This window comes from Jaculus jaculus, chromosome 13, assembly GCF_020740685.1.
Source record: "Jaculus jaculus isolate mJacJac1 chromosome 13, mJacJac1.mat.Y.cur, whole genome shotgun sequence".
In the NCBI taxonomy this organism is placed as follows: Eukaryota; Metazoa; Chordata; class Mammalia; order Rodentia; family Dipodidae; genus Jaculus; species Jaculus jaculus.
Genome location: NC_059114.1, coordinates 27,271,839 through 27,299,604, shown reverse-complemented (window position 1 = coordinate 27,299,604; position 27,766 = coordinate 27,271,839). Strand labels below are relative to the sequence as shown.

At 43.2% G+C, this 27,766-nt stretch overlaps 2 protein-coding genes across 17 annotated transcripts in view; both read left to right on the top strand.

The window, feature by feature from the left end:
• The window catches only part of Clip1 (CAP-Gly domain containing linker protein 1), a 149,965-nt gene extending 148,216 nt beyond the window's left edge, over window positions 1–1,749 (top strand). For all 16 annotated transcript variants that reach the window (XM_045132049.1, XM_045132044.1, XM_045132042.1 and 13 more), the window contains one exon: window positions 87–1,749. In XM_045132049.1, coding sequence (XP_044987984.1) covers window positions 87–312 — 226 coding nt within the window. In that variant the 3' untranslated portion in view covers window positions 313–1,749. The remainder of the gene's footprint in view (window positions 1–86) is intronic.
• Window positions 1,750–10,000: 8,251 nt separating this feature from the next.
• Window positions 10,001–27,766, top strand: part of Vps33a (VPS33A core subunit of CORVET and HOPS complexes) — a 53,951-nt gene continuing 36,185 nt past the window's right edge. The window contains exons 1-6 of the mRNA XM_045132989.1: window positions 10,001–10,115; window positions 14,007–14,072; window positions 15,408–15,535; window positions 16,937–17,123; window positions 20,218–20,334; window positions 26,237–26,411. Coding sequence (XP_044988924.1) covers window positions 10,014–10,115; window positions 14,007–14,072; window positions 15,408–15,535; window positions 16,937–17,123; window positions 20,218–20,334; window positions 26,237–26,411 — 775 coding nt within the window. The 5' untranslated portion in view covers window positions 10,001–10,013. The remainder of the gene's footprint in view (window positions 10,116–14,006; window positions 14,073–15,407; window positions 15,536–16,936; window positions 17,124–20,217; window positions 20,335–26,236; window positions 26,412–27,766) is intronic.

The window sequence follows — 27,766 nt, the reverse complement described above, 5'->3', positions numbered from 1 at the left end:
ATTTTTAAAAGATAAATAAAAGTAACAAATGTATCTCTCTAATTTCTCCTGATAAACTTTCTGGTTTTATCTGATAACATTTGTAGTGATGACCAGGAGAAGCAGTCCAAAAAGAAGCCCCGCCTGTTCTGTGACATTTGTGACTGCTTCGATCTTCATGACACAGAGGACTGTCCCACCCAGGCACAGATGTCTGAAGAACCTCCACATTCTACCCATCATGGCAGTCGGAGTGAGGAGCGGCCGTACTGTGAAATCTGTGAGATGTTCGGTCACTGGGCAACCAACTGCAATGATGACGAGACTTTCTGATAAAGCGTCAAGGCAGAGCTGGGCTTTCTCAGAGGAACTGGCATTTCAGCAGCTTACCACCAGCATTATGTGTGCGCCTTCAGGAGGACTCATGTTTATTTTTGACTCCTGTCAACAAATCTAAGAAAATATTTTGGCCTTTAGTGAATCTCCCTTATGTTTTCCCTTATAAGTTAGAACAATAAAAATATTTAGTGAGTGAGCTTTCACTGCTAATTTTGTTTCCTGGGATTTTAAGTTTTAAGATATTGTACCAGATGCTGTTACATTTATTTGCCCTGGAGGAACCTCATGGAACAAGCCCAGTCCATATCATACCTTATTTAAGAAACTTTAAGTTATGCCATTCTTTTTCATATTTGCACTAAAATATTTGGGGGCTGCATTTGTATATTTAGGGGTTTTTTTGGTTAAGCTTTGACACTGGAATGAGTTTCAAAAATATACAATTGTGCATTTTCATTTACTCATTGGAAGTATTTAATTCTTGACTATCTGAGCTTTTTGCACTACCTGTTCTCTGTAGTGCCTTTTTTTCAGTCTTCACAATACTTATGTGTGATTATAAATCATGAAACAGGTAAAGGAGGGGAGAGCCCCAAACTGCTGTGGGGAAATTTTATAATCTGTATGCTGCACCCACTTACTCGACTGTGGTGTTTTCTCTATTGGTTTTACATAATTCCAGCCTCTATATATGATATGTATATATTTTTTAAAAAATCTATATTTTGGAAAAAATATATATAATGTGTCTTCCTTTTCAGATTTTTACCTTTATGAAAAAGAAAACACCCAAAAAGGATCATCAGGACATACCTAGACCAGAAATAGCTTTGTGTGGCTTCATACCTAATTTTGCTTTCTTTCTACTTTGTTTCTTTACCAAATCTAAGTCACTGAAAGTTTTCTCCAGCTATTGTTTTTCCTTCTCTGGCAGATACCCAGCAGTGAGTTAAGCCATTGTATAACACCTAAATTAACCAATCTACAATCCTCCTTTATAAATTTGTTTTCTTACTGTATTTTTAATGAATGTATGATGAGAAATTCAACATTAATAATTTTGAATTTTCTTATCACAAAAAGATAAAACAAAGGACCTCAACCACCAGAACAGTCTATCAAACAGTCTGATTCTATTTATATTCATTTGAATGTCTTCTTGAATATGTAAAAAGTAATCAAGTGTATCTTCCATGCTACGTGTATAATAAGAACTTCTATAACTGTATATATGCCTTTGGTGTATTTTCCCTTCAAGACTATCAGCTGTGCTTGACAAGTGAATATTAAACAAGTCTGTTGCCAGTTGACATTTTTGTTTAATAAAACAATAGGAATTGTTTCACAAAAATACATGTAAAGCAGTATTAATCTGAGTAAATGGGTGTTCTGTATGTACATTAATAAAACGTTATTTTTTTGCCAGTGTTAGTGAACTCATATTATTTTCAGGTTTGTCATCTATTTTTTTTTTCTTCAAATGAGAAAGCCCCATAAATCCCTTTTTCATAAACACACTCTACCACTGACCAACACCCCTAGCTTCCCACATAGCACTTCCTGCTATAGGACTACTTGCTAAACAGCTTGAAGGAAGTTAATGTGCCCAGATGAGCATTGGTACCTATTATACCAGCACTTGGGTGTCTGAGGCAAGAGGATCATGAGTTCAAAGCCAACCTCAGCTACATAAGTGAGTATGAGGCCAGCCTGGGTTATATGAAACCCTATCTCAAAAATTAAAGCCGCACATGGTGGTGCACGCCTTTAATCCCAGCACTTGGGAGGCAGAGGTAGGAGGATTGCCAAGAGTTTGAGGCCACTCAGATCAGCCTGAACTAGAATGAGACCCTACCTTGAAAAAAAAGGGCGGGGCTGGAGAGGTGACTCAGTGGTTAAGGCACTTGCCTGCAAACCAAAAAGATCCAGGTTCAATTCCCCAGGACCCACATAAGCCAGATGCACAAGGTGGTACATGTGTCTGGAGTTCATTTGCAGTGGTGGAAGGCCTGCATACCCGTTTTCTCTATCTTCCCCCTTTTCTCTCTCTCTCAAAACTTTCAAAATATTTTAAAATGCCAGGCATGGTGGACATGGCCTTAATCCCAGCACTTGGGAGGCTTAGGTAGGAGGATCGCTGTGCATTCAAGACTACATAGAAGGGCTGGAGAGGTGGCATAGTAGTTAAGTCACTTGCCTGCAAAGCCTAAGGACCTAGGTTCGACTCCCCAGAACCCACATAAGCCAGATAAACAAGTTGACCCATGCTTCTGGAGTTTGTTTACAGTGGCTAATGGCCCTAGCATGTCCATTCTCTGCCCCTGCCCCAAAAGAAAGACTACATAGTAAATTCCAGGTCAAGCTAGGCTACAGTGAGACTACCTCAAAAAACCAAAAAAAAAATTTTTTTAAAGAACTGGGTGTGGGGCTAAGATGCCAACCCCTTTTCTAACTCCGCCCTCTCCCCGGCCTGGCAGGGTCAGTGATCCTAGAACTGTCCAAGGAGAAGACCAACGACCGACCGGCTCCTGGACCGGCCTCCGTGCAGCACGTGGAGGCAAAGCTGTCGGCTCAGATTTGCTACCTCACCCAGGTGGCCATGGGGCAACCCCATGAGGGCTCCAGCCACTCATCAAGGAAGGACTGCCAAATGGCTCTGAAGGGTGTAGAGTATGCCCGCCTCAAGCTCAGCAATGTGGCACGAACCTGTGAGCAGATGTTAGAAAGCTAAACCAAGAACATGGATCCAGAGGCGACCTACTCGCACCTTGGGACACAACCTGGAGACCTGTGGGATGGGGAGCACAGAGTGACACCTGTCCTGCTGGTTTGAGTCATGCAGGACAAAGGAGCAGAAGGTAGCAATGGAGAAACTAAGGTCCACGCCTGCGCCTAGTTCTGCCCTGGCCCCTTCAGTACCGTGTTTCTGCTTTCCGTTACTTAAGCTCAAGACATTGGGCTGCCCAACCCACCTCCTCATGCAAACCTCTGCCCCCAGAGTCCTTAGCCCAGTGAAGATAATGTTCTTTTTTTATGAGTTTTAGTTTTAATTTTAATTTCATTTTTGTGTGTGGAGTAAGAGTGCAGGCATACAAGTGCGTGGACACGTGGAGGTCAGAGCACGTTTCAGGTCGAACCTTGCCTTCTACCTCATGTGAGGCAGGGTCTGTCTCTCTGGATCTTACCCTGCTGTTCTTTGTTGCACTGCCCACAAGCTTCTGGGAAATTCTTTTCTGCCTTCCATATCCCTGTTAGCCTGCTGGCATTACAGAAGCCTCCATGGCTTCCAGCTTCTTACATGGGGTCTGGAGGTCAAGCTTGGGAACTCCAACTTGAGAGGCAAACACTTTATCCACTGAACTATCTCCTCAGGCCCAACATAATGTTTTTCTAATAAGCTGAACATGATGGCTCCCTATTATCCCATCACTCGGGAGGATGAGGCAGTAGGATCCCTGTGAGTTTGAAACCACGCTGGTCTATACAGTGAAGTCCAGGTCATTCTGGAGTACACAGTGAGACCCTGTCAAAAAAAAAAAAAAAAAAAGGAAGCCAGGCATGATGGCACACTCCTTTAATCCCAGCACTCAGGAAGCAGAGGCAGGAGGATCACAGTGAGTTTGAGGCTAACCTGAGACTACATAGTGAATTCCAGGTTGGCCTAGGCTAGAGTGAGACCCTACCTTGAGAAATAAAAATAAATAAATAAAGAAGAAAAGGAAGGGCTCAGAAGATGGTTCAGCAGCTAACGGTGCATGCTTGCAAAGCCTGCCAGCTCAGGGTTCAGTCCCCAAGCCTCCCATGTAAACCAGGGGCAAAAAGAGGCACAAGTGTTCCATGTTCATTTGTTGCATCCATGCTTTGGCATGCCTATACACACAACACATACACATGCACAAATAAATGAATTAAAAATTTAAAGAAAAAAATATGTGTTCTTATTGGAAGAGACGAAATAAGAACTAAGGACTAGAGGACTAGCAGTTAAGGCACTTGTAAACCAGACACACAAGGTGGTGCATGCATCTGGAGTTCATTCACAGTCGCTAGAAGCCCTGGAGCACCCATTCTCTAACCCCCTTCCCTCCCTCCCTCCAATAAGCAAATAAATAAAAACTGAAAAAAAGGAAAGAAAAAAAAGAGCTGGGTGTGGTGGCACACACATTTAAATCCCAGCACTTGGGAGGCAGAGGTAGGAGATCGCTGTGAGTTCAAGGTCACCCTGAGACTACATAGTGAATTCCAGGACAGTCTGGGCTTGAGTGAGACCCTACCTCAAAAAACGGGGGACTAGAGATATAGCTCAATTCCCCAGAATCCACTTAAAGCAGAGTGCATGCATCTAGAGTTCCTCTGCAGCAGCAAGAGACCCTGGCACATCTAAGCTCACTCCTCCCTCCCCTCAGGTAAATAAAAATATTTTTGGTTCCAGTTCTCCGTCTCAGGTGAGAGGCTGGGGAGAGGTTCTTGGGGCTTTGGACAGAGGCTCCAACCCAGGCGCTTTATGAATCATGAATGAGCCCTGCACTCCCGACTGCTGCAGGACCCAGGTCTGTGAGGACAGTTGGGAAGGGAGGGAAAGGTGACCATTTTATACCTTTTAATCACAATGTTTACTGAGTATTTACTGTGCAGACGAGTTAGCTCAGAATGAGCTTCTGGGATGAAGTATGTTGAGAACGTTGACTTCAGAGATACACAGATAAGTCAGCTGGTTGCTGTGCAGATCAAGGTAGAAGTTAGACAAAGGAAAGTTGAGTAGCCCTTGCTCCAAAGTTATGTCTTGTGCTATGCTTTTTCCACGTAGGGTCTCGCTCAAGCCCAGGATAGCCTCAAAGTCACTATATAGTCTCAGGCTGGCCTCGAACTCATGACGATCCTCCTACCGCTGCCTCCTGAGTGCTGGGATTAAAGGCGTGCACCACTACACTTGACTGCATAGTCATTTGTATTATTTATGTCCTGTACTGCATGTTGTTTTGTACTAACACTGAAGTGTTTGTACTGTTTCAAGGCCGTGACCTGTACTGCAGCCTCTACTGAAAATCATCTTATGCTGCTTTTATCACCATAGCACAGCTTCCGACATCTGCTCACTAAGTAACCATTTTTCCCCTGTGCCTGTAAAACTTGCCTATCACATACTCAAAGTCTCTGGCAGTAGGCCAGGGATCTAAGCTCTGAGAACTAACAATAATGAATAGCCAAGATGAGGTATATAAACTCTGAGCTATTATAATAGCTCAGGGTCCAGGCTTTGGAAGAGATTCCCCTGGGGCCATGCTGGTGTGAAAATAAACTGATTCTCCACTCAAAAAAAATACTTTAAAAACTTTTTTAATTCTCATATAACAGCTGGGTGTGGTGGCACATGTCTTTAATCCCAGCACTCAGAAGGGAGAGGTAGGAGGATGGCCCTGAGTTCGAGGCCACACTGAGACTACATAGTGAATTCCTGGTCAACTGAGCTAGAGTGAGACCCTACCTCAAAAAAACAGAAAAAAATTTTTTTAAAAATAAAGTACATCATGTAATCCAAGAGAAAGACCAGACAGGGTGTGGGAACTTAAATGATTAATGTATTATTATTAGGATATATGACTTTTGATGCCTTGGGGTAGAACTGGGTGGGTCATTTGGGATAGGATAAAAAACTAGAAAACGTATATGGTATTTGAGTGCATGGCCTGTCCCTTCAATATCTTGTATACATTTTATGTTAATGGAGACTCTCTAAGTGATTGCCATGGAGTCTGAGTAAGCAGAATGGATTTAGGTGGTAACACAGAAACGCAAGCAAGCAAGCAACCAACCGCTCACTCACTCACTCAATCAGTCAATCACAATTTACCTTTTTGCCTGGCAAGGTAGCACATGCCTATAATACAAGCACTCAGGTACGGAGAGGTAGGAGGATTGTCATGAATTCAAGACCAGCCTGAGACTACATAGTGAATTCCAAGTCAGCCTGGGCTAGAGCAAGACCCTACCTTGAAGCATCCACCACCACAAACACAGGAAAGAAAAATATTTGGAGGACCGGAGGAATGGCTCAGTGGTTAAGGCATTTGCCTTTATCTAAGTACCCTGATCCAGTACTCACATAAGCCAGATGCACAAGGAGACCCATGCGTCTGGAGTTTATTTGCAGTGGCAGAAGGCCTAGCACACCCTCTCTTTCTCTCTGGGCCTGCCTGTCTCTCTCTCCCTCTCAAATAAATAAATATGTATATATATTTTTGGCGCAGGGGAGATGGCAGTGGTTAAAGGCGCTTGCTTACAAAGCCCATCAGACTGAGTTTGATTCCCCAGTACCCATGCACAAAGTAGCGTATACATCTGGAGTACCTTTGCAAAAAGACTGTGGCGCACCCATACACTCTTCCTCTTGCTCTCTGTCTCAAATAAATGTGTGGGTGTGTGGGGGGGGTGCACCACCAAAAATATATATTTAAAAATATTTTTGAACCATGGGATTTTTTTATAATCATGGAAAATGTTAATAAAAATTTAAAAAGGAAAAAAAACATTAAACTGCAGTTCAAGTTCAATTACTATATATATATATATATATATATGTGTGTGTGTATATATATATATATATATATATATATAATTTTTTTTTTGAGCCAGGCATAGAGGCACATACCTATAATCCCAGCACTTGGGAGGCAGAGGTAGGAGGATTGCTGTGAGTTTGAGGCCACCCTAAAACTACATAGTGAATTCCAGGTCCACCTGGGCTAGAGTGAGAACCTACCTCAAAAAAAATTTTTAATTACATATATTTTTTGGCTGGAGAGAAGGGCTTAATGGTTAAGATGCTTGCCTGTGAAGCCTAAGAACCCAGGTTCAATTCTCGAGTACCCACATAAACCAGATGTACAAGGTGGCGCATTCATCTGGAGTTTGTTTGCAGTGGCAAAACCTCTGAAGTACTCTATTCTCTCTCTCTCTGTCTGCTTCTCTCAAATAAATAACATATTAAAAATATTTTTAGGGGCTGGAGAGATGGCTTAGCAGTTAAGTGCTTGCCTGTGAAGCCTAAGGACCCCGGTTCGCGGTTTGATTCCTCAGGACCCACATAAGCCAGGATGCATGCATCTGGAGTTTGTTTGCAGTGGCTGGAGGCCCTGGCACAGCCATTCTCTATCAGACTATCTCAAACTATCTGCCTTTTTCTCTCTGTCCCTTTCAAATAAATAAATAAACAAAAAATGAAAAAAATATATTTTTAGCCAGGCATGGTGGCGCACACCTTTAATCCTAGCACCTGGGAGGCAGAGGTAGGAGGAGTGCTGTGAGTTCAAGGCCACCCTGAAACTACTGAGTGAATTCCAGGTCAGCCTGGGCTAGAGTGACACCCTACCTCAAAGAACCACAAAAAAAAAAAAAAAAAAAGAAAGAAAGAAAGAAAAAAGAAAAAGAAAAAGAAAAAAATATGTTCTGCAAGGAGAGAGTGGGAAGAGAGAGAGAATGCGAGGAAATGGGTGTGCCAGAGCCTCTTGCCCCTGCAAGTGAACCCCAGATACATGCTATTTAGCTTTTTCGAGGTAGGGTCTCACTCTAGATCCATTCTCTTCAGGCATTCTTTTAGTTATTTTTCAAGATAGGTCTCACTCTAGCTCAGGCTGACCTGGATCTCACTCTATTTTCAGGCTGGCCTTGAACTCACAGTGATCCTCTGGCTGGGATTAAAGGTGTGGGCCACCATGCCAACAGGAATTCTTTTCTTTCAAGGTAGTCTCAGGTTGGCCTCGAACTCACAGCGATCCTCCCCTTCAGCCATTCTTTTTTTTTTTTTTTTTTTTTTTTTATTTATTTATTTGAGAGTGACAGGCATAGAGAGAAAGACAGGTAGAGGGAGAGAGAGAGAATGGGCGCGCCAGAGCTTCCAGCCTCTGCAAACGAACTCCAGACGCGTGCGTCCCCTTGTGCATCTGGCTAATGTGGGACCTGGGGAACCGAGCCTCGAACCGGGGTCCTTAGGCTTCACAGGCAAGCGCTTAACCGCTAAGCCATCTCTCCAGCCCTTTCAGCCATTCTTATAAGCATCCCACTTACTGCCCACCATGCCTCCAGAGCTTAACAGTCAGGGTACACCAATTTCTCTTTGAGACATGGTCTTATATGAGATTTGTTTTGTTTTGTTTTTGAGGTAGGGTCTCGCTCTAGCTCAGGCTGACCTGGAATTCACTATGTAGTCTCAGTGTGGCCTCGAACTCATGGCAATCCTCCTACCTCTGCCTCCCGAGTGCTGGGATTAAAGGCATGTGCCACCACGCCCAGCTCCTTTCTCTTTTTAAAAAATATTATTTATTTATTTATTTGAGAGAGAGAGAGAACGATGTGTGTGCCAAGATCTCCAGCCACTGCATATGAACTCCAGACACATGTGCCACCTTGTGCATCTGGTTTATGTGGGTCTTGAGGAATTGAACCTGGGTCCTTTGGCTTTGTAGGCAATTGCCTTAAGAGCTAATCTATCACTCCAGTCCTATTATTATTATTTTTATTTTTGGTGGTTCATCACTTCTCGGCCTTTTGGCTAAGATCAAGTGTATTTTTGGTGGTTTTTTTGTTGTTGTTGTTTTGTTTTGGTTTTTGAGGTAGGTTTTCACTTTAGCCCAGGCTGACCTGGAATTCACTATGTAGTGTTTCAGGGTGGCCTTGAAAGCACAGGGATCCTCCTACCTCTGCCTTCTAAGTGCTGGAATTAAGGGTGTGCGCCACCATGCCCGACTACATGATGTACTTTAAACCTTCTTTGATCTTCACAACTCTAGACTTACCAGCTATAGAGGCCCCTGTGTGGTGGCTCACAGATACAATCTCAATGCTCCAGAGGCTGAGGTAGGAGGATGTCTTGAGTTTGAGGCCAGCCTGGATGGGTTACACGGTGAGTTTCAAGTGAACCTGGACATCAAAAAAATAAAAATTGAAAAGTCACTTAAGGTTATCTCAGCTCTTAACCGTACATTTTAGCTCACAAAGTTAAAGACCTTATGCTTCCCCCCCCAAAAAAAATTTTGCATGCAACTTAAGTTTTTCAAGTTAAGAAAACTAATTAAAGGTTTTCGGGCCTAGCGTATGCCTTTAATACAAACTGAGGTAGGAGAGGACTGCTGTGAGTTCGAGACCATGCTAAGACTACATAGTGAATTTCAGGTCAGCCTGGGCTAGAGGCCCTACCTCGAAACACAAAACAACAACAACAAAAAAAATAGAGGTCTTACGAAAATGCTTGAAAATTACAATATTGTGGTCATTTTCAGGGACCTTAACGACCTCAGTTGTAGTTCAGGCAAATTATATGGCATCACTATTGCCATCTTAAATTTCTGCTGATACCTTCTCATATTTATAATTTCATTCAAGTTTAGCTTCTTGCCATTCTAACAAGTATTCTTGCTGCTGAGAAAGAAATGTGGCGAACTTTAAACCCGACGATCGAGGCCCGCTCTCCGCCTTTAAGCACCCTTCCCAGCGCGCGACGACAGACAGGTGGAGCCGCGCTTAGCGGAAGCGGAGGGCACTAGGACCTCGCCGAACATGACCGACGGTTCTGCCTTCCGGGTCGGACGCGCGTCAGCGTGCTGGATCACGTGCACCGCTGCCACGTGACCACGCCCGAGTCTGCGGGCCGAGCCCGGCGGTGGGCGAGGGCTGGGCGAGGGGCGGCGGCGGCGGGCACGATGGCCGCGCACCTGTCCTACGGGCGGGTGAACTTGAACGTGCTGCGCGAGGCGGTGCGCCGCGAGCTGCGCGAGTTCCTGGACAAGTGCGCGGGAAGCAAGGTGAGGGACGGGGCCCCGCCGCCCTCGCCTCCCCGGCCCGGCCTGGTCGGGTCCCCGACCGGTGGACGCGGCGCCCGGGGCCTCCCCTTCTGCTTGCACTCCGGAGTCGGCGTGGCCCCGCGATGGTTTTGTGGGAGCAGGATAACCCACCATGCCAGCCCTGCCCTTGGTGAGCTTCCCGGCCAACAGGCATGGCTGGTGTCGGCTCAGACGTGGGACCCCTCGACAGTCTGAAGCACCCACAGCAACCTACACACACAGATTATGAACGAAGATGGAGTGATTTGGAACTTTAATTTGGTCCTTAACATAGGATTGTTTCTCCTGTTCGAGCACCCGTCTTATGAGGGTGGCAAATTGTAGTGACTTTAAAGGATTTATATTAAATATTCTATTTATTTATGACAGAGACAGAATGGGCGTGCCTGGGCTTCTAGGCCCTGTCAATGAACTCCAGACACTGTACCTTGTGCATCTGGCTTTATGTGGGTGCTGGGAATTGAACCTGGGTCCTTAGGCATTGCGGGCAAGTGCCTTTACCGCTGAGCCATCTCTCCAGCCCTTTCATTTTTATTTTAAAATATTTTTATGTATTTGAGAAAGAAAGCGAGAGAGAATATGGGTGCACCAGAGCCTCCAGCCACTGTAAACAATACTCCAGACATATGCACCACTGTGTGCATCTGGCTTTACGTGGGTACTGGGGAATTGAACTCAGTCCATCAGGCTTTGCAAGCAAGTGCTATATCCGCTGAGCCACGGCTCCAGCCCTTTTTTTTTTTAATTTTTTGTTTTTATTATTTATTTATTTGAGAGCGACAGAGAGAGAGAGGAAGAGAGAGAAAATGGGCGTGCCAGGGCCTCCGGGCACTGCAAACGAACTCCAGACGAGTGCGCCCCCTTGTGCATCTGGCTAACATGGGTCCTGGGGAATCTAGCCTCCAACCGGGGTCTTTAGATTTCACAGGCAAGTGCTTAACTGCTAAGCCATCTCTCCAGCCCCCTTACTTTAGTTTTATATTTTATTTTAAAAATCTTTTAATTAATTAATTTATTTATTTATCTGAAAGAAAGAGGGTAGAGAGAGAAAAAGAGGCAGATAGATAGAGAACAGGTGCTTCAGTGCAAACAAACTTCAGATGCATGTGCCACCATGTGCATCTGGTTACATGGTAACTGGGGAATTGAACCTGGGTGTTTAGGCTTCACAGGCAAGCGCCATAACCACTAAGCTGTCTCTAGCCCCTCCTTACTTTTTTTTTTGGTTTATTGCAAGGTAGGGTCTTGTCTAGCTCAGGCTGACCTGGAATTAGTCTCAGGGTGGTCTCCAACTCATGGCAATTCTACCTCTGCCTCCCAAGTGCTGGGATTAAAGGCGTGTGCCACCACATCCCATTTACAAATGTGTGGTGTGTGTGTGTATTTCTTGTTTGTTTGGGTTTTTGTTTTTCGAGACAAGGTCTTACTCTAGCCCTGACTGACCTGGAATTCACTATGTAGTGTCAGGGTGGCTTCAAACTCATGGCCATCCTCCTACTTCTGCCTCCTGGGATTAAAGATGTGTGGCACCACACCCAATTTATAAATTTTTAAAAATATATATTTTAATTTATTTATTTGAGAGAGAGGGAGAGAGGAAAAAGACAGATAGATGATATAGGATAGATGGATGATAGAATGGGCACGCCAGGGTCTACAGCCACTGCAAACAAACTCCAGACACACGTGCCACCTTGTGCATCTGGCTTACATGGGTCCTGGGGAATTGAACCTGGGTACTTTGGCTTTGCAGGTAACTGCCTTAACTGCTCAGTCATCTCTCCAACCCTAAAAATATTATTTATTTATTTATTTATTTGAGACAGAGCGAGTGAGTGAGAATGGGCGTGCCAGGGCCTCTAGCCACTGCAAACGAACTTCAGATGCATGTGCCACCATGTGCCATCTGGCTTATGTGGTACCTGGCTGGGTCCTTAGGCTTCGCAGGCAAGTGCCTTAACCACTAAGCAATCTCTCCAGCCCCCCTAAAAATATTTTTATTTAGGCTGGGCCTCAGTATTTACATGGGTGGCTGGGAAGTTAAATATTTTATTGATTTATTTGCAAGGAGAGAGAGAATGAGTGTAACAGGGTATCTTGCTGCTGCAAACAAACTCCAGGTGAATGTGTCACTTTTGTACATGGCTTTACATGGGTACTAAGGACTCAAACCTGGTCCTCAGTTTGCAGGCAAGAGCCTTAACCACTGAGCCATGTCTCTACCAGCCCTACAATTTTTTTTTTCTTATCTATTTTTATTTATTTGAGAGAGAGCAAGGGAGAAAGAGGCAGATAGTGAATGAGCACACCAGGGCCTCTAACTTGCTGGTGAACTCCATATGTATGTGCCACCATGTGCATCTGGCTTATGTGGATACTGGGAAATTGAACCTCTGTCCGCCCCCCCTTTTTTTTTCTGAGGTAGGGTTTCACTCTAGCCCAAGCTGACCTGGAATTCACTATGTAATCTCGGGCTTGAACTCAGTGATCCTCCTTCCTCTGCCTCCCAAGTGCTGGGATTAAAGGCATATGCTACCACACCCAGTTTACAATTTTTTAAGTAAAAATTTCAGCTAAAAAGAGATGAGGAGCTGGGGAGATGGTTTAGTGACTCAAGGTACTTGCTTACAAAGCCTTTATCCTGGTGCTGGGTTTAGTTCTCTAGCCATCCAAATAAAGCCTGACACATCTTGGATTTCATTTGCAGTGGCAAGAGACCACTGGCTCATACACGTATGCAAATGATTATTTCTTTTTTACGAAAGAGGAAAGGAATGAAACTATAGGTATTATTTTTGTTTTGTTTTGAGACAGAGTCTTACTCTACCTCAGGCTCACTAGGGACTCAAGAAGATCCTCCTACCTCAGCTATCCAAGTGCAGGGCTTGTAGGTGTGAGGTACAACTCTAAGCTTGAAGCTGTAAATTGTAGCAGTAGAAATAGTCATATAGGCCCAGGGCAGTGATCTATGGTGTCAACATAAGATTTGAAATAGTTACTGGTTTTTTGTTTGTTTTGTTTTGTTTTTCAAGGTAGGGTTTCACTCTAGCCAGGCTGACCTGGAATTCACTACGGAGTCTCAGGGTGACCTTGAACTCAAAGCAATCCTACCTCTGCCTCCGAAATGCTGGGATTAAAGGCGTGCGTCACTACACTTGGCTTAGTTATGGGTTTTAATTATGTATGGTTGGCAGTTTCCATGTTTCAGTCGAATCATATGACACAGACATACAACAAACTGCAGGTCCTTCTTTCTGGTAAGGGCAGTTATTAGCTCTTTAACTCCCTGTGCCCCTCAGTAGCATCACTTGCCCCTTGTGATATTCTGTAGACCCTCAGGCTATGGATGTGATCAGTCAATGAAAATTTTAAGTCCAAGCTGGGCGTGGTGGCGCATGCCTTTAATCCCAGCACTTGGGGGTGGGGGAGGCAGAGGTAGGAGGATTGCCATGAGTTCTAGGCCACCCTGAGACTCCATAGTGAATTCCAGGTCAGCCTGGCTTAGAGTGAGACCCTACCTTGAAAATAAAAAAATAAAATATGAAAATTTTAAGTCCAGTTTGAAGAAAATATACCTACTCTATATAACTGCTATTTTCTGTTGTTGAAATTGCTGATAATGTCTTAAAATAATATTTCTTGGGGCTGGGGAGATGGCTTAGCAGTTAAGGTGAAGCCTAAGGACCAAGGTTCAATTCTCCAGGACCCACATAAGTCAGATGCACAAGGTGGGCGCGTGCATTTGGAGTTCGTTTGCAGTGGCTGGAGGCCCTGGTGTGCCCATTCTCTCTCCTCTATTTTTCTCTCTGTTTGAAAATAAGTAAATAAAATAATATTTCTCCCCTTTTCTAGGCAATTGTGTGGGATGAGTACTTAACAGGACCATTTGGCCTGATCGCACAGTATTCACTCCTAAAGGTAATAAGTGGTATTTGGAACTTGTTCACATAGTTACAATGATGAACTTTAGCAGTGATACCCTTCTCAGTAAATTATTTGAACCACTATTTGTTCTGTACAAGCACTGATACTAACATGTGATCGATGTTTTGTGTAGGGGCTATGGTGTTGCCCAGTGGTCATGTACTTCCCTAGCTGCAGTCAATATGCAGCACCGTGCATATTGCACCGTAACATCAAGAAATCATTGAGCTGGGCGTGGTGGCGCACGCCTTTAATCCCAGCACTTGGGAAGCAGAGGTAGGAGGATCTCTGTGAGTTCAAGGCCACCCTGAAACTTTCCAGGTCAGCCTGAGCTAGAGCAAGACTCTACCTCAAAAAAAGAAAAAGAGAAAGAAATAATTTTGCAGCTGGACGTGGTGGCACAAGCCTTTAATTCCAGCACTTGGGAGATAGAGGTAGGAGGATTGCTGTGAGTTTGAGGCTAGCCTGGGACTACAGAGTGAATTCTAGGTCAGCCTGTGCTAGAGCAAAACTACCTCAATAAACAAACAAACAAACAAAGAGCGAGTTTGGTGGTGCATGCCTTTAGTACCAGCATAGCAGATTGCTATGAGTTACATAGTGAATTTCAGCCTGGGCTAGGGCGAGACCCTATCTTGAAAAACAAAAAAAGAAAGAAAGAAAATAATTGCATGCTGAGTTAGCATTGTAACATATGACCATTACCTGGTGTCTTTAATACTTTATTGTGTCAGAATCATTTGCATGCTGATTTAATAGTAATGATTTTTGGGGGGTGGGGCTAAAGTGTAATTTTATTTATATATTACTTGCAATTGATAATAAGATATGTAAACAGATAAATTTTTGACAGGATTATTTTTTTTTTTTGAGGGTCTCACTCTGGCCCAGGCTGACCTGGAATTCACAATGGAGTCTCAGGGTGGCCTCGAACTCACAGTGATCCTCCTACCTCTGCCTCCCAAGTGCTGGGATTAAAGGCATACGCCACCACGCCCGGCTGTGACAGGATTTTTAAATTCACTTTAAATTCATTTTACAACTGAATTATTAATATTGCAAGATAACAGATACTCTGCTTCATAAAACAAAAATTATTTGCTACTCTGACTTATTGCTACTAGTCTTCAATGGATTAAAATGTTTCATGCCTTTCAGTTGCAAAGATTACAAAACTTTCACAGCCAACTGTGTATCTGTCTTTACATGGGTACTAGGGAATTGAACATGTGCCAGGAGGCTTTTCAAGAAATCACCTTTAACCTCGGAGCCATCTTCCAGCCTAGACTTCTGGTTTTTAGTTAACCTTTCATATATATGTTTTCCTAGGAGCATGAAGTGGAGAAAATGTTCACTCTTAAAGGAAGTCGTTTGCCCGCAGCTGATGTCAAGAATATCATTTTTTTTGTCAGACCCAGGCTAGAATTGATGGATATAATTGCTGAAAATGTGCTCAGGTATCTCAGAGCTATTGTCAAAAGAAGTTGTTCCTGATAATGACTTTAATGTACTGAGTGACTTCTCCCAGAAAACTTCCCTTTGTGTCAGTGTATTAGAAGGTGGTCTTTTGGAAAAACTGGGAGTCAGACAAGGAACAAAATTAGAGGGAGCCTGGGAAACTTAGAAAGGTGTTCTGAATGGTTTCAGGGATGTTAACAATTTCATTCTCTTAGGAATGCCAAAGTTTGAATGTATTAATAGAAAGGACCCTGCTTCAAAGCAAAATACAAAACCCTTTAATGTTGTTGTTGTTATCATTATTATTATTATTATTTTAGGCAAGAATATCATTCTAGCCCAGGCTGGCCTGGAAGTCACTCTGTAGTTCATGCTGGCCTTGAACTCATGACAATCTTCCTCCTGAATGCTGGGATTATAGGCATGGGCCACCAAACTTTAATGTTCTATTTATTTATTTATTTGAGAGAGAAAGAGGCAGAGAGAGAGAAAGAAAGAGTGAGCACGCCAGGGCCTCCAGCCATTGCAAATGAACTTGAGATGCATGCACCACCTTGTGCATCTGGCTTATGTGGGTTCTGGGGAATTGAACCTGGGTCCTTTGGCTTTGCAGACAGGAACCTTAACTGCTAAGCCATCTCTCCAGTCCAATGGTTATTTTCTTATTATCTTTTTTTTTTTGGTTTTTGGAGGTAGGGTTTTACTCTAGTCCAGGCTGACCTGAAATTTATGTAGTCTCAGGCTGGCCTCAAACTCATGGTGATCCTCTTACCTCTTCCTCCCGAGTGCTGGGATTAAAGGCATGTGCCACCATGCCCAGCCCAGTGGTTATTTTTAATATACCAAATGTCGTGTACTTTAATTTCATAAGCAAAATAAGTGAGAGCTGATTAAATTTTAATGTAGCATCCAATCTCTAGAGGATGTTCTCTGTACAGTCCACTCTGCAGTACAATTGATTGATGCAGTCCCTATAGCCTTAAAAGCATATGGGTTATTTTTGGAATCCCATTACCTAGGAGAATCAAGAATGACCTCTCATTTTAATACAAGATGGTGATATTGCAATGATTTGGTAAAAGCAGAATTGTTTCCTAAGACCCAATTATCCTGTTTTAATAAACCTGAGCGATGTAATGCCCCATTAAGTGGTTAAGAGAATGCTAGAAGATGAACCACCAGGTTTGGCTGGCTGCCTATGACTCAGTGCTACTCCTGTTTGGGGGTCAAGAAAGAGAGCAGAAGACAGAACTATTAACAGTTTGAGTCTGAGAGTCCATCTTCTGGTGTTTACCTAAGCAGCATTTATTCCATGCCTGCTAGGCAGTGGAGATAAAGCTAGCAAAAGAGCCTCTTACCCTAAAGATCTCATAAGCTAATAATTGATATTTCCTTTACAGCGAAGACAGACGTGGCCCAGCCAGAGACTTCCACATTTTGTTTGTGCCACGCCGCAGCTTGCTATGTGAACAGCGGCTCAAGGACCTGGGTGTTTTGGGATCCTTTATCCACCGGGAGGAGTACAGCTTAGATCTCATTCCATTTGATGGGGATCTCTTGTCCATGGAATCAGAGGGTGCATTCAAAGTAAGTTTGCATTTCCCTGACACATCAGACTTCTGTTTGTGTCAAATATTTATTTACTTAATTAATAAATTTGTTTGGTTTTTTGAGGTAGGGTCCCGCTTTAGCCCAGGCTGACCTGGGATTCACTATGTAATCTCAGATGGCCTCGAACTCACAGTAATCCTCCTACCTCTGCCTCCCAAGTTCTGGGATTAAAGGTGTGTGCCACCATACCTGGCTTAAAATTTTATTTATTTATTTGAGAGAGAGACAGAAAAAAGCAGACAGACACAGAGAGAGAAGAAGAAGAATGAGTATGGGCATGCCAGAGCATCCACTGCAATTTTTAGTATTTTTTCCTTGGCTTTTATTTTATTCTTTATTACTATTATTATCAACTTCCATAATTATAGAAAATAAACCATGATAATTGCTCCTACCCACTTCCCTTCACAACTCCATTCTCTGTCATATCCCCTCCCCCTCTTCATCAGCCTCTCTTTTTATTTTGATGTCATCATCTTTTCCTACTGTTATGATGGTCTTGCATTGGGAGTGTCAGGCACTGTGAGGTCATGGATATCCAGGCCATTTTGTGTCTAGAAGAGTGTATTGTAAGGAGTCCTATCCTTCCTTTGGCCCTTACATTCTTCTTATCACCTCTTTTGCAATGGACCCTCAGGTGTGATAGGGATATTTCAGTGCTGAGCACTCCTCTGTCACTTCTTCCCAGCATCATTGTGCCTTATGAGTCATCCCAAGGTCACCACCCTTGGAAAAGAGAAGGTTCTCTAACCAAAAGTGAGAGTAGCATTAATATATTGGTATGAACATTAAGAGACGTGCTTTCTGGGCATTTTGGTGAGTATAATGTATGCATTTAGCCAGACAACAGCAGGCATTACACCCCTAGGGCTCATGACTTCCTCCGTCATAGTCTTTTCAGTAGCTTCAGGCACGTATTTCCTCCAATGGAGTAGGCCTCCAGTCCAGTTAGAGAGCAGTCAGTAGGGTCTCACTCTAACCCAGGCTGACCTGGAATTCACTCTGTAGTCTCAGGGTGACCTCAAACTCATGGCGATCCTCCTACCTCTGCCTCCCAAATGCTGGATTAAACGTGTGCACCACCACACCTGGCCCTTTTTCCAACTTTCTGTCACTGGTCTCCACAGAGGAAGTTTTCAGCTCAGCTCCAGTAAGATTTCTCTGTGATCTTGCAGCCTAAGAGTATGAAGTCTCCAGCAATAGGGTCTTACTGTTTATCCCTGGTGGGAAACCAAGAGCCTTGGCAATGACCTGTAATGCTTTGGGAGCATCAGGGAGCTCCCTGGCCAACGACTACTGGAAGGTATCCCATCCCTGGCAGTAAAAATTTTATAGTAATAATCTATGGCTTCAGGGTATGCCATTGTCCAAAAATGTAGGTTTCCATATGACTTATTCGTACCCTCTTAGATTTTAACACCATCCCCATCCTTCCTTTACTCAGTCTTTTCCCCTGACCTCACTTAGGCAATTGCACTCCCCAGTAATCTGTTCTTCTACTTACATATATGCAATGCCAACCCCTTAAGTCCTCCCTCCCTTATGGCCTCTTTCTAGCTTACTGGCCTCTGCTTTTTATTTTATTCTGTTTGTGAGTTTTCAGTGGTGCTCCTGGGCCACCACTCCCAGCTTACAGCCCTGACTTTTTTTTTTTTTTTTTTTTGAGGTAGGGCCTCACTCTAGCCCCAGCTAATCTGGAACCCAGTGATTCTCCTACTTTACTCTCCTAAGTACTGGGACTAAAGGTGTGTGTCACCATGCCTAGCTTCTTCTTCTTTTTTGTTTATTTTATTTTATTTTTTTTGTTTTTCAAGGTAGGGTCTCTCTGTAGCCCAGACTGACCTGGAATTCACAATGTAGTGTCAGGATGGCCTCAAACTCACGGCGATCCTCCTACCTCTGCCCCCTGAGTGCTGGGATTAAAAGTGTGCACCACCATGCCAGGCCCCAGCTTAATTTTTATATACTTTGCAAAGTACTGTGCGCGCGCGCGCGCGCGCGCGCGCGCGCGCGCGCGTGTGTGTGTGTGTGTGTGTGTGTGTGTTTTAGTGTTTAGAGAGACTTTATTAGATTAAGAAAAGGAAAAAGGACTAGGCATGGTGGCACACACCTTTAATCCCAGCAGTCAGGAGGCAGAAGTAGGAGGATTGCTGTGAGTTCGAGGCCACCCTGAGACCACATAGTAAATTTGAGGTCAGTCTGGGCTAGAGTGAGACCCTGCCTCAAAAAACTAAAAAGAAAAGGAATACAGAGGGCTCCTGCCAGAGGGAGGGGGTAAAGCCTATGTGGGAGTAGGGTCTCCTTTCCTCCCTTATCCCTGGGAGTGGTTGTGGGGCTTACCAGAGCAGTGATCTGGAGGTTCCAGAGAGATGAAAACCCAAAAAGAGCTCTGTGTTTTATAAAGTAAAAAATATAAGCTGGGCATGGTGGCACATGCCTTTAATCCCAGCACTGGGAGGCAGAGGTAGAAGGATCATCATGACTTAGAGGCCACCCTGAGACTGCATAGTGAATTCCAGGTTAGCCTGTGCTAGAGTGAGATCTACCTTGAAAAAAATAAAACAAACAAAAAGAAAAGAAGTAGGTCTTGCTCTTCTTGTTGTCAGTTTATATGAAAATTTTCCTCCTTGTTTGTAAAAATGGGAAAGCATTCTGTTGCTGTCTTGTGAGACTTTCAGGGTAATATGCAGAGTATGGCCATCCAAGAATGACCTGTTTGAATTCACACTCCCCTTTGAGTGATGAAGCCTGGGGTAGGTCTTTATTTGTTTCTTCTTGGAGAGTAGAAGAAGAAGAGCTGTATGCCAGGCACATGTTTCTCTTTCAGGAGCCCAGATATGCCTGGCAGAGTGGCTGCCACAGCTGTACCCTGCCAAGGGCTGCTGGCTTTGAGATGTAGGCTGGCACTAAGCAGCTTTATAATATGGACTGGAGTCCCCAGCCAAGCAAGGGACCGATGGGAATGATGTTCTTGTCCATTCCTGAGCACCAGCACTGGGAACAGAGGTGGGTCCTGGCAGGCCCCTGGGAGATGACCGCGGCTCACGGTGACCGGCCCTTCTCTCCACAGGAGTGCTACCTGGAGGGTGACCAGACAAGCCTGTACCATGCTGCCAAGGGGCTGATGACCCTGCAAGCACTGTATGGAACAATCCCCCAGATCTTTGGGAAAGGAGAATGTGCCCGGGTGAGAACCAGCTGTTTTCTAGTTGTGTCCAACATTGGAATGGATACACATACAGCCCTGCCTCATTATTCATAAGTGCTGTATTTAGAACTTTACCTCCTCACTATAGATAATGCATAACCTCCAAGTCATTTCTCACAGTGCTTTGTGGACATGCCCATAGTGGTGAGAAATTCTTCATCCATTAGACATATTCTCAGCTGAGACTGAACAAGCTGACACTTTGCCCTTTTGTTTCACGTCTTGCATACACAAGTGTTTCTTTCACATTCTGTTTAGTGTAACCATTTTTCACACTTTGGTAGGTTTTGCTGGTGATTTTGCACTTTAAAGTATATCCCAAGTATATCCCTCCCTCCCTCCCTCCCTTCCTTCCTTTCTTTTTCTAGGTAAGGTCTCGCTCTAGCCCAGGCTAACCTGGAATTCACTATGTAGTCTCAGGGTAGCCTCAAATTCATGGCGATCCTTGTACCTCTGACTCCCGAGTGCTGGGATTAAAGGTACAACACCTAGCTAATGTCTGCTGTTTTCAATTTTCAGAGTCTGTTGACTTTAATCTTGCTGTTTATATGTGCACGTGCTTATATCTGATCACTGGCACCCAGCATCCTGAACAGAAATAAAACTGCATTGTTGGGGATCATTTGGAAGAGTCATAGCGTGCTTTGTGGTAATGGCCTTCAGCATCCTCTTCATGCAATAGCTTAGCTAAGTGACACTTGAATTTCCATCAGATTTCACTACAAACAAGGACTTGCTTACAGAAATAATAGAAAGAGTGGTTAACCCGTTTATCTCTGAACACATTGGATGAGATAAATTCCCAGATTCTATTCTCTCTTTTTATGTTATTGGATCAATGGTATGTATAAATAATTAAGATGCAACCATTTAATACAGAATTTAATAGCTTGTAACAATCAACTTTAGTGCTGTTACTCAATATTACATTCTGCAAATATTCTTCTTTTTTGTTGTATGGTAGCTGAAAGGCACATAGTAGAAACAAAATTGGTAAACTACTTCGTTCCTCCCGTTGGGTTTGGAAGTGATACATCTCTACAGAGTGGCTGGTTCTTCATTGAGAAAAAAATATTTTTCTTGTGTATTGCATTTGTATTTTTAATTTTGCTTTTCACTGACCATACTGTTTAATCACTAACCAGAATACCTCTACTTTTAGGAAATTCTGTAATTTATTTCAGGTATTAAAAATGTTTAAGGGCTGGAGAGATGGTTTGGCGGTTAAGCGCTTGCCTGTGAAGCCTAAGGACCCTGGTTCAAGGCTCAGTTCCCCAGGACCCACGTTAGCCAGATGCACAAGGGGGTGCACGCATCTTGAGTTCGTTTGCAGTGGCTGGAGGCCCTGGCGTGCCCATTCTCTCTCTCTCTATCTGCCTCTTTCTCTCTCTGTCTGTCGCTTTCAAATAAAGAAAAGTTAAAAAAAAAAAAAGTTTAAAACAAGTCAGACATGGTGGCACATGCTTTTAATCCCAGCGTTTATGAGGCTGAGTTGGCAGGATTAGCATGAATTTGAGGCCAGCCTAGGGCTACAGAGTGAGTCCCAGGTCATCCTGGTCCCTATCTTGATAAACCAAAAAGAAAGAAAGAGGAAAAGAGAAAGAAAGAAAGAAGGAAAGAATGAAGGAAAGAAAGAGAGAGAGAGAGAGAGAAGATGAATTTAAAACAAGCCTATGCAGCTCTTAAGCACCAAGAAAATTTGAGATGACTTACAGGTAGAACTGGGAAAATGTTGAAACTTAACATATGAGTAAGGCCTCTGGTCAAGTGTCAAGTGTAGACACATGATTCAAGTGTCACCAGCTAGCTACCATTCTCTTAAAAAGACAAAGTTCTTAGAATGAAAAAAGAAAAATTGAACAATTATAGAATGATGTTCCAAATATTGTTTTCATTCTTATGAATGCCATGTTTTCTAAATAGAACATTTATTTATTTTATTTTATTTTTAAAAATATTTTATTTTTATTTATTTGAGAGAGGGAAGGAGGCAGAGTGAGAGAGAAAGAAAGAGAGAATGGGGCATGCCAGGGCTTCCAGCCATTGCAGATGAACTCCAGATGCATGTGCCACCTTGTGCATTTGGCTTACATGGGTACTGGGGAATTGAACTGATGTCCTTTGGCTTCGCAGGCAAGTGCCTTAAACGCTAAGCCATCTCTCCAGCCCCTTATTGTTATTTTTTAAATACTTTACTTATTTGAGAGAGAGAGAGAGGAAGAAAGAGACAGATAGAATGGGCCCATGCCAGGGCCTCCAACCCCTGCAAACAAACTCCAGATGCATGCACCGCCTTGTGCATCTGGCTTACATGGCACCTGGGGAGTCGAACCTGGGTCCTTAGGCTTCACAGGCAAGCACCTTAATTAACTGCTAAGCCATCTTCCTAGCCCTAGAACATTTATTAACTGTCCCAATGAAGTATGTTTTTTTCTTTAATACAGCACTTTAGTTTACATTCTGTCAACTTGAACTGGAATCTCTTGTATATCTATGTAGGTAACAGACAGCTCTCTAACCTACTTAATCTGTGGACTGTGGTCCAAGTATGTGAGCTTTGATATTGAAGGGAATTTTTTTTTTTTTTTTTTTTTTTTTTTGGTTTTGTGAAGTAGGGTCTCACTCTAGTCTCGGCTGACCTGGAGTTCACTATATAGCCTCAGGGTGGTCTTGAACTCATGGCAATCCTCCTACCTCTGGCTTCCAAGTGCTGGGATTAAAGGATGTGCCACCACACCTGACTTGAAGGAAAAATTTTAGAAAGTTTTAATGTAGGCAAGTAAAATATTAAGAATGTAACTTGTACGGCTGTTTTAAGTTTGTGGTTAACATTTCTTAAGAGTCAATGAAAATTCATTTGCTATTAGAACTTAAATCTCAGTTGAAAATTATTTATGATAGATAGTACTTATTAAATACTCTTTTGGATAGCAAATAAATATATATAAAATACAAAGGAAAATCTTTTTTATTTTTTTTTTTTTTGGTTTTTTGAGGTAGGGTCTCACTTTAGCTCAGGCTGATCTGGAATTCTCTATGTAGTCTCAGGGTAGCCTTGAACTCACGGTGGTCTCCTATCTCTGCCTTCTGAGTGCTAGGATTAAAGGCGTGTGCCACCACGCCCGGCTTGGAAAATTGTTTTTCCTAAGAAAATAAAAATCAGGACTGAGGAGATAGATGGTTCTGTGGTTAATAGTGCATGCCATCTATGCATGAGGATATAAGAGGGTCTAAGACAATTTGAATTTGTTTTCCCAGAACCTACATAAACTGAACCTGGCTGTGCGCATCTGTAACCCTAATCTGTAGGGGGTGGAAACTGGATTTACAGGCCAAAACCCATAGCTTCACGTTGAATGAGAATGGGCTTGCCGGGGCCTCTGGCCACTACAAACAAACTCCAAGTGTGTATACTACTTAGTGCATTTGGCTTTATATGGCTATTGGAGAATCAAACTCAGGTTGTTAGGTTTTTCAGGCACATACCTTCGGGGCTGAGCCATCTCTCTGGCCCACAAATGCTCTAATTTTTTTTGTTTGTTTGTTTATTAAATTTTGCTAGGGTGTGAGCCAGGCATGGTGGCGCACACCTTTAATCCCAGCACTTGGGAGGCTGAGGTAGGAGGATCACAGTTAGTGTGAGGCCAGCTTGGGTTACAGAGTGAGTTCCAGGACAGCCTGGGCTAGAGCAAGAACCTGCCTTGACAAAAACACCGATAAGAATTTAATTAATTATTTATTGGTGTGTATGAGTGTGCGAATGCATGTGTATGGAGGTCAGAGGACAACTCTCAGGTCAGTCCTCACCGGCCCACCTGATTTGAGGCAGGGCTCTTCACTTTGAAGTCTTGCCCTGCTGTTCTTTCATGTGCTTGCCACAAGCTTCCAGGCATTTTCCCATCTCCACCTTTCATTGTGCCATGAGCATCACTGTGCGGGGATTACAGAAGCCTGCCACAACAGCCTCCTGCTCGTTGTGTGGGGTCCAGGTGCTCCAGCATGAGTCAGCTCCCCAGCTCCAGTAGCAAATGCTTTATTTGTTCTGTTTTTTTTTTTTTTTTTTTTTGGTTTTTTGAGGTAAGGTCTCACTCTAGCCCAGGCTGACCTGGAATTCACTATGGAGTCTCAGGGTGGCCTCGAACTCAATGGCAATCCTCCTACCTCTACCTCCCGAGTGCTGGGATTAAAGTTGTGAGCCACCACGCCCGGCCTGGTTTGGTTTTTTTGAGGTAGGGTCTCGCTCTGGCCCAGGCTGACCTGGAACTCACTGTGTAGTTTCAGGCTGGCCTCAAACTGAGGAGGATCCTCCTACCTCTGCTTCTGGGGTGCTAGGATTAAAGGCGTGTATTGCCATGCCCTGAAGCAAAGACTTTTATATAAATTTTTTTGTTTACTTTTCTTTATTTGAGAGCAACAGAGAGAGAGACAGAAAGAAGGAGATATATATAGGGAGAGAATGGGCGCGCCAGGGTCTCCAGCCACTGCAAACGAACTCCAGATGCATGCACCACATTGTGCATCTGGCTTATGTGGGTCCTGGGGAATTGAGCCTCGTGCTGGGATCCTTAGGCTTCACAGGCAAGTGCTTAACCACTAAGCCATCTCTCCAGCCCTGAAGCAAAGACTTTTAAAAACACATTTTATTTATTTATTTATTTATTTATTTATTTATTTATTTGAGAGAGAGGCCAGGGCCTCCAACTGCTGCAAACCAACTCCAGATGTCTGTGCCACCTTGTGTATCTAGCTTTTTAAAAATGTATATATATATTTTTTATTTGAGAGAGAGATAGATAGATACAGAAATAGGCAGGTAGAGAGAGAGAGAATAGGCACGCCAGGGCCTCCAGCCCTGTAAACCAATTCCAGATGCTGTGCCCCCTTGTGCATCTGGCTTATGTGGATTCTGGGAAATTGAACCGAGGTCCTTTGGCTTTGCAGGCAAGTGCCTTAACCACTAAGCCATCTCTCTAGCCCTTGTGTATCTGGCCTTTACATAGGTACTGGGGAATCAAACTCAGAGTCCTTTGACTTTGCCAGTAAGCACCTTAACCACTAAGCCATCTCTCCAGTCCAGCAAATACTTTTTGATAGCTGCTTATTTCTTTATTATTATTTTCTTAATTTTAATTAAATTTTTTTGTTTATTTTTCTTTATTTATTTGAGAGAGACAGAAAGAGAGAAGGAGGCAGAGAGAGAGAGAGAATGGGCACACCAGGACCTCCAGCCACTGCAAACAAACTCTAAATGCATGTGCCACCTTGTGCATCTGGCTTACATCGGTAATGGGGACTCACGCCTTGAACTGGGATCCTTCGGCTTCACAGGCAAGCACTTAGTTGCCAAGCCATCTCTCCAACCCTATAGCTGTTTATTTCTTATTCAGCTCACCCTTGCCAAGGTTTTTTTCCTTTTAAAATTTTTTGGGGGGAGGGCTGGATAGATGGCTTAGTGGTTAAACTCTTGTCTGTGAAGCCTAAGGACCCTGGTTCGAGGCTGGATTCCCCAGGACCCACGTAAGCCAGATGCACAAAGGGGCGCATGCATCTGGAGTTTGTTTGCAGTGGCTGGAAGCCCTGGTGTGCCCATTCTCTCTCTCTCTCTCTGTCTCTCTATCTGCCTCTTTCTCTCTCTGTCTGTCACTCTCAAATAAATAAATTAAAATAATACCCCCCAAAAAATTTGGGGGTTAGGAGGCAGAGGTAGGAGGATCTCTATGAGTTCAAGGCCACCCTGAGACTACATAGTGAATTCCACGTCAGCCTGAACTAGAGCAAAACCCTATCTGAAAAACCAAACAAAAGTTGTTTTTTTTTCCTTCATTTTGTTAAATTTTAAAGTTCTCATGTGGCCCCACCTGATCCAATATTTTGTTTCTAGCAAGTGGCCAATATGATGATCCGGATGAAGAGAGAGTTTACAGGAAGCCAAAATTCAATATTTCCTGTGTTTGATAACCTCTTATTGCTTGATCGAAATGTGGACTTGTTAACACCTCTTGCCACCCAGCTTACATATGAAGGACTCATTGATGAAATTTATGGCATTCAGAACAGTAAGTAAATTGACATCTATTTTCACTAATAGGTAATAAAATTAAAAAAATACTTGTTGCTGGGCAGGGTGATGTACGCCTTCAATTCCAGCTCTTGGGAGGCAGAAGTAGGAGGATCACTATGAGTTCAAGGCCAGCCTGACTACAGATTCCCAGATCAGCCTGGGCTAAGGTGAGACCCTACCTCAAAAACAAAACAAAAATCCTTTATGTACAAGCTACCATTTGTTTGTTTGTTTGTTTTCTGTAGTCTCTGGCTGGCCTCAAACTCAAAACAATCCTCCTACCTCTGCTTCCCAAGTGCTGCATTAAAGGCATGCACCACCATACCTTGCTAATATAAATTTTTATGGAAGCAATTTGGCAGCACATAAAACTTGCATGGTTTGAGAAAATCCGAAGCCTGAAAATGGCCCTTGAAGTATCATTCCAAAAAAGGACATCAGAAAAGTTTATATGAAAATTTGCATTACCATTTATTATCCAGAATCTTCTAAATAGCCCAAATGTTTGTTAATTTTATAATAAAGTATTATGGAACCATTGAAATAATAAACATAGAACATGAAAAACTATATAGTCAGTTTGGATTATAAATGTCATGTGTGTGTATTTGTATATAGCATGTTGTTTATAAATATATATTATATGTAGAATGACCAAACAAGAAAACCCAGAAAAGGGAAAATAATAGAGGAAAAGTAATGAGACCAGGCCTCAAAGTTAGTTTTACTTTATGTTTTTTAAAATATTTTATTTTTGTTCATTTGAGAGAGAGAAAGATGCAGAAACAGAGAGAGAATGGGCATGCCAGGGCTTTTGGCCACTGCAAATGAACTCCAGATGCATGTGCCACCTTGTGCATCTGGCTTATGTGGGTCCTGGGGAGTCGAATGTAGGTCCTTTGGCATTACAGACAAGCACCTTAACCGCTAAGCCATCTCTCCAAGCCCATTGTTTTACTTAAAAAAAAAAAAAGTTTAGTTTTTCAAGGTAGGGGTGACCTGGAATTCAGTATGTAGTCTCAAGCTGGCCTTGAACTCACAGTGAGCCTCCTGAATGCTGGGATTAAAGGTGTGTGTCACCAAGCCCAGCCTACTGTGTAGCCCAGGCTGACCTTGAGCTCTCATTTTCCTACTCTAGCCTCCTGAGTGCTGGGATTATATGCTACAGAACTGGGCCCAAATGTCATTTCATTTATTTATTTATTTATTTTTGCAGTCTGCATGTAGATCTTTATTCTGAAATAAAAAGACTAACAGAAGCAGCAGTCCCACTAACAGAAACTTGAATACGCATTACCACAACCTTGACTTATAGCAAGGAGTCCTGGTCCTGAATAGTGTAGGACGACA